This window comes from Acomys russatus, chromosome 25, assembly GCF_903995435.1.
Source record: "Acomys russatus chromosome 25, mAcoRus1.1, whole genome shotgun sequence".
In the NCBI taxonomy this organism is placed as follows: domain Eukaryota; kingdom Metazoa; phylum Chordata; class Mammalia; order Rodentia; family Muridae; genus Acomys; species Acomys russatus.
The window spans coordinates 42,441,303-42,448,440 of record NC_067161.1 but is presented as its reverse complement, the minus strand read 5'-3'; the positions used below and the strand labels follow the sequence as shown (position 1 = coordinate 42,448,440).

General features: G+C 51.3%; 1 protein-coding gene across 1 annotated transcript in view; it reads left to right on the top strand.

Moving 5' to 3' along the window:
• Slc5a10 (solute carrier family 5 member 10) overlaps positions 1 to 7,138 on the top strand; it is a 54,608-nt gene that overhangs the window by 44,262 nt on the left and 3,208 nt on the right. Inside the window, exons 10-11 of the mRNA XM_051168229.1 lie at positions 4,047 to 4,154; positions 6,573 to 6,723. Of these exons, the coding sequence (XP_051024186.1) occupies positions 4,047 to 4,154; positions 6,573 to 6,723 (259 nt within the window). The remainder of the gene's footprint in view (positions 1 to 4,046; positions 4,155 to 6,572; positions 6,724 to 7,138) is intronic.

The following is a 7,138-nucleotide window of genomic DNA, read 5'->3' as shown; positions in this document are numbered from 1 at the left end:
GCAGCAGCGTATCATCTAATGTAACTGTCTTGACCAGAAAACACTTTGGTACCATCCAAAGACCTGCATCAGATCCTCACCAGTATCTGAGAGTGTTTATGTGTATTGGGTGGATGTGGGGGGATACATAGCCTTGTTATATGTATGTATTTTTTTAAATATTTTATTTAATTTTAATCTATGTGCATTGGTGTGAAAATGTCAGATCTTGGAGTTACAGACAGTTGTGAGCTGCCATGTGGGTGCTAGGAATTGAACCTGGGTCCTTTGGAAGAGCAGGCAGTGTTCTTAACCACTGAGCCATCTCTCCAGCCCCTATATGTATGTATTTATGTAACAACTATTACCATCAAGATGTGCCCATTTCAGATCTCTGTGAGTTCGAGGCCAACCTGGTCTACAAAGCGAGTCCAGGACAGCCAAGGCTACAAAGAGAAACCCTGTCTCGAAAAAACAAAAAAGCAAAAAGAATAAGAAGTACACACTTGTAATCCCAAGACTTGGAATTGCTGGGGCAGGAGGATTACAGGGTTTCAGGGTTGCAGGGTTGAGGGGTAGCAGAATTGTGACACTGTAGAGACCTTACTCATTAGAACTGAACCTGGCTGCCATTGTCTATCTCCCGGTCCTGTAGAAATGGCGGTGTCATTAGCAAACTTCCAGGGTGTAGTCTAGCGCTCTGGGCCGTCTTCCAACCCCACCAACAACGTGAATGTCTTTCATCTTGTTGTTGTTGTTTACTTCTTTATTTTGTGGTGACAGGGATGGAGCCTAGCCTTTCATACAGTAGGCAAAAATTCTAGACTCCATAGTCTTATTGTGCTATTAACTGTACTCCTGGCGGCTTTCCTTGTTGTCTTAGCTGGGGTTTCCATTGCTCTGATGAAACACTATGACAAATAGCTACTTGGGAAGGAAAGGGTTTATTTTTCCCTATACTTCCAGGCGGCTGTCCATCCTCCTGGAAAGTCAGGGTAGGAACTCAAGACAGGAACCTGGAAGTGGGAACTGAAGCAGAGCCCATGGAAAAGTGCCACGGACTGTCTTGCTCTCCGTGGCTTTCTCCATCTGCTCTCTTATAGAGCCCAAGACCACCAGCCCAGGGGTGGCCCCACCACTCCCATCGGTCACTAATTAGGAAAATGCTCTGCCGGCTTGCCTACAGCCTAATCTTAGGGAGACATTTTCTCAATTGATGTTTCCTCTTCTCAAGCGGTCGTAGCTTGTGTCAAGTTGACATAAAACTAGCTGGGACAGTCACCGAGCACCTCAGGTGTTGGTTTGCCTGCAGTATGCCCTCTTCAGTGAGGTTCTGTTTGTAGCTTTGCCCATTTCTTGATGGCTTCCTTTCTGTTGCTGAGTTTCTAGCACCCTTTGTATATTGTAGGTACAGTCTTTGTTTGGCATGTGGAGGGCGGGTGGCTTCTCCCAGTTACATCATGTGCCCTCATCTTTACAGGTATCACATTGTGCATTTGGATGGTGTCACTTCATCAGTTTTACTTGTCAGAGGCCATCCTTCCGGTGTAGTGTCAAAGAGCGTTTGATCTAGCCTCCGAAGTTTCATCAGTTGTTAATATTGCACATTAAAATCTGTGATCAGGGGCTGGAGAGTTGGCTCAGAGGTTAAGAGCACTGGCTGCTCTTCTTGAGGTCCTGAGTTCAATTCCCAGCAACCACATGGTGGCTCACAACCATCTATAATGTGATCTGATGCCCTCTTCTGGCCTGAAGCTGTAATGTAAGCAGAGCACTGTATACATAATAAATTTAAAAAAAAAATTTAAAAAAAATAAAATAAAATAAAATCTGTGATCAATTTTGAGCTAAGTTTACAGAAGGTTTGAGAGTTGAGGTTAAGTTTTTGTCCTTTACAAGAGGAAACAGCCTTCAAGACAGTAAAGGATCACCCAGCGTCATACAGCAAGGGTCTGGGGAAACTGATTTCCAACTGGAGACAGTGTGCCTTTTTCTAGCACCTACTATCTAAACAGCATCTGGGCTGGTTCCTGAGATGGAGGAAATGTAGAGAGGACCTTAACTACCCTTTGAGGCAGTGCACCCGGCAGCTCCCCTGGGAGAAGGTCAATAAACGTGGGCAGCATTCGCCATATGTTGGCTGTGCCAGGCATGGCTGAAACCCAGGATTCTCCCAGGGACCCCTTAGCCTTAGTGTGATGGGGAGCAGGGCTGACAGAAGTTGTAAGGCAGAAGAGGATATTGCTACCAGACCTGGAGAAGCCAAACATCTGTGAGTTCAGAGGAATGAGTTTGGGATCCTTGGGTGTGTGAGGAGGGAGAGGTAATCCAAGGAAAGAGAACAGCAGACACAGAGGTTCAGAGATGCCCACGAAAGCCTGGGTGTTGCCTGCCGTGGGGAAATGAGGTGACCAAGGGCTCAAGCCTTGGGATCCTCTGTGGAGTATGGGAGAGCCATCCCAGAATGGTGATTAGGACAGGCTGTGGGCAGACTGGTAGATAGAAGGCACAGCGAAGAGATGCACATCCTGTCCCAGGAACCAAGCTGGACTTGGCAATGGCCGTGGGAAAGGAGGATGTGGGGGATAGTTCCGGGCTCTGGAATGGCACCTTGCATGATGGACAGGTGCCCTGGTAAAGCCAGAGCCTAGCAGGATCCCCCCTGACTGCAGAAGCCAGAACTCTTGCTGGCTCCAAGTGCCTCAGAGCTGACACTCTCATGATCTATCTGCCTCGGCTGCTGTCTGGCCCCGGCTGGGGTCTAGGTCAGGTGCAGTGAACTTAGGAGAATCCCCTCATCTGGCTTTAAGAGTCATTGTGTGCTGGGATGCCTTCTGTTCCTCCCAGGAGGGTTGGGTCATCCAGTGGTAGAACCTGCAGGGCTGGACCAGGATGCAAATCTGTCTGCGTCCCTGGCCTACAAGGTCTCAGGAGTCTTCCGCAGGGTCCCAGGTCTGTTGTTCTGTGTCCGTCTGTATGTCTCAGGCAATTATGTCTTCTTCAGTGCTGTAAAACTCCCTGGGTTAGGAGGTGGGAGAAAGTGCCTGAACTGCATGGGGCTCTTCCTAGGAACCTTTCTCCTTCTCTTCCTCAGTCTTTCCTTCCTCTTACTTCCTCTCACTTACTCATTCTTTCATTCAGCAAAAGTTCAGACTGTCTCCTCTGGGCCCAGCCCTGGGCTGGGCAATGCCTGGAACTTGGGATGATTCAAACTGGTGTCTGCCCTTGGCGTGCTCCAGGGCGGTGAGGAAGGTGGCATGGTAAACAAACAGCAGGAACCCATCCTGGGCCTCAGGAGCTCTAGGCAGGTGGACAGGTGGGGGCAGTCAGGAGCCTCCGAGGAGGAGCAGGAGATAAACAGAGGTGGCCACGAATGTTAATAGGACAGTGGCACACAGGGAGGAGGGCCTGTGCCTGCAGAGATATGAAGGCATTCAAGTGCCAGGTGTGTACACAGAAGCACAAACAGGTAAGATGGTTCTGGGAGCTGGGGCACTAGACAGAGGTTATGGGTGACGTGCTGCCCCGTGGCACGCATGAGTGGGCATGAAGACCAGCTGCAGCCCTCTCCTGTCTTCCTTCTACTTTCCACCTTAACAAGAGAGCAGTTGAGCTGGGCACAGTGGTGCCTGTCTTTAGTCCCAGCACTTGGGAGGCAGAAGCAGGTGGATTGCTGTGAGTTCGAGGCCAGCCTGGTCTACAAAGAGAGTCCAGGACAGCCAAAGCTACACAGAGAAGCCTTGTCTCAGAAAAAAAGAAGAAGAAGAAGAAGAGGAGTGGTTGAGGCTGGTGATGGGTGGGCGGGCGTAGGTGGGACAAGTACCTGCACAGAGTCACAGGTAAGGCATAGCACCCCTGGCTTGGAGCTGGGAATAGGGAACAAGATGAAAGCCAATGATAGGAGCAACAGAAGAGAAAATAATAGCCAGAGGCCAGCCCTGGGAACTAGGTAAGGAGTCAGAGGGGCCATCGAGCACACCAGCTAGTCGTGTGTGTGTGTGTGTGTGTGTGTGTGTGTGTGTGTGTGTGTGTGTGTGTGTGTGATGCGCAGGCATTATTTCTTACAGATGATGTGGCCTGTGTGGTACCATCCGAGTGTCTGCAGGCCTGTGGGGCTGAGATTGGCTGCTCTAACATTGCCTACCCGAAGCTGGTCATGGAGCTGATGCCAGTAGGTGAGTCTATGTCATATAAGGTGAAAAGTCCTGGTGAGGGAGGATTGGAGTTGTGGGGTCTGCATTGTATCCTTAATCAGTCCCTGTGCCGTCCAATTGGCCAGTCAGAAGTGATCCTAAGTAAAAACCCAGGTTTCCCACATGTCAGCTCGCTCTTCTTCCCCAGACTGCTCAGCTGGGCTCATCTTCATTTAAAGATGGGGAATTTGGGGCTGGAAAGATGCTTTGATGGTTAAGAAGTGTACTTGCTGCTCTTTCGGAGGATCTAGGCTTGGTTCCCAACACCATATGGAGGCTCACCCATAACTCTGGTTCCAGTGAATCTGACCCTCTCTTATTGGCCTCTGAGGGCTCCTGTGCGCACATATGATACACATAAACCCATGAAAGAAAATATACTTACACATAAAATCAATCAATCAATCTTGAACTGGGCATGGTGGTGCATGCCTTTAATCCCAGCACTCAGGAGGCAGAAGCAGGCAGGTCTATAAAGTGAGTCCAGGACAGACAAGGCTACACAGAGAAACCCTGTCTCAAAAGACTTAGATAGGTGAGGTGACCCTGCAAGGTCACAGGCATGTCAGCTGCTACAAACCTGACCATGCATTTTACCTCTGCTTTGTTTTTTTTTTTTTTGTTTTGTTTTGTTTTGTTTTTTGTTTTTTAAAGACAGGGTTTCTCTGGGTAGCCTTGGCTGTCCTGGACTCACTTTGTAGACCAGGCTGGCCTCGAACTCACAGAGATCCTCCTGCCTCTGCCTCCTGAGTGCTGGGATTAAAGGTATGCGCCACCACCACGCAGCTGCATTTTACCTCTGGAGAAAGGCTACCACCTACTGCCTTGTCATGACCTTTTTATCAATACCTTCTCGTATGGGAAAACTGAAGCCTAGGATGACATGCAAACCAAAGCTCATTGCTTTACTCCTTTGAGATCAGGAGTCCAGGGCCCTCAGCACCAGTATTCACAGTGAGCTCCTTGTTGCCAGTAAGGAGAGCTGTGGGGCAGGTTCTGGCTTTCCCGGAGTGGGGGAGGGGGGGGGGTTCTGGTGGTAGCCCTGCTAATCTAGCATTGGGTGATAGGTTCCCCAGCCAAGGAAGTATGCAAGCAGAAGCAATGGTCTAGTGCCGGGAGAAGTCTCACCCTAAGCCCAGCTCTCTGACTCCTACATTCTTGACTCATCTGGATGCTGAGGCTCCTCCCTGCCTCCCCCCTTCCTCCCCGTAGGGCCAACCCCGGATGTGGGTACATGTACCTGGGAATAAACTTGGCACTACTATGTGCCAATGGAGGTACTTGGCACACCTCGCTTCTCTGCTTGGAGCCTGATGTCCTCATGTGTAAATTGGGGATAATGAGCCTACCCACCCTGAGATCTGTTGCCAGGATTAAGCCTAATGACACAGGGACACTGCCTGGCACAGGGCCTGACCACACGGTAGACACCCACCTCCGGCTGTGCCTCCCCTTCCATATACTGAGCCAAGGACTCAGCCTAGCACTGACATACACCTGTTAGGCCTCCAGTCCTTTCTAGGCCTTGAGCTCCCTGTCTGAAAAATGGGTACAATAAACACCAAGTCTAACCCACTTCCCAAACACCAAGGAAGGTAGATAAATGTTTGGGAGAACCATGACTTAACCCGCTTTCCTTTGGGCCCCATTTCAGGCAGCCTGAGGAGTGAACAGGGCAGGTCCTGGGATGCCTAGAAGTCGCACTGTAGCACTGAGGTCAGGCTGCATTGCTACCTTTTTCAGGAGTGGAAGGTAGAGAGGCAAGGAGTCTGTCTGCTGTAGAGGCGGAACGCACAGACGTGATCAGACTGATCATGACACTGAGTCCTTTGGCCCCCCTAACTCCCCAAAAATGCTGCCTTGCCTAGCTGGGGACCTTTCCCTCACAGGAAATAGTAGGGTAGAGTCCTCAGGCCCTCACCTCCACCAAGGCTCTTTCCCAGAGACAAGAAGAAGGGGCCCACCACACCTGCTGGGACTTGCCATGTGCAGGAAGTAGTGCGGCAGGGAGTTCCATGGAGTAGGCCACTGTCTGTCCAGGTGTGACCTCCCCACAAAGGGTCCCATGCCTGCTTCCCCGGCCCACTGTTCTGCATCCCTCCCTGGAGCTGCCTTGGGCTCCTTATTCTCAGATCCCGCCTCCAGGGAAGTCAGGGCAGGGAAAAGGCTTTGTCAGCTCAGCCTCTGCAGAAGGTAGATATACCAGGACTGAGAACAGTCCCGCCACTGGGTAATTGTTTCCCGGTTTCAGCCTTCACAGCCCTTTCAGGAGTCTCCCGCAGTCCCAGCCCCAGGCTGCCCTTTGAACCGGGGCTCATTTCCAATGTGGGCAGCGTGTCTTCCTCCCAGCGGTGCAGGGTCACAGTTGTGCGGGGGGGGGGCCGCCTGTTCCTCCCTCAGGTCTTCGAGGGCTGATGATAGCGGGAATGATGGCCGCGCTCATGTCGTCGCTGACCTCCATCTTCAACAGCAGCAGCACGCTCTTCACCATGGACATCTGGAGGCGGCTGCGGCCCTGTGCCGGAGAGCGGGAGCTGCTGCTGGTGGGACGGTAGGGGAGGGGCATGGGGAGGGGAGCAGGGAAGGGCATCTGTGACTCCACCAACTGCCTGTGGAATCCTCACCAGATCTGGGGGTTAAAGGATGCATAGAAATTTGCTAAGCACAGAAAGGAAGGAAAAGGCCAGAGTATCTGCAGTACACCTGGCAATCCTAAACTGACTCCTATAACTGGGGTTAGCTCTGCTTCCCCTACTGCACCAGGGAGATCTTTCCCGAGCCTTCTGGTTTGCTCCAACTACTGTGAATGGATCCCAGTACTGTGAATTGACCACACCCAGGCCACAAGGGTGGCCCCTAGTCTCAGACCTCCAACAGCCTGGGCCATCTGAGGACCTGGGGTTTCCTCTGGGCTGGCTTCTCCTTTGCTCACTCAGCCCACCCACTCAGCCTCATTCACGGCCTCT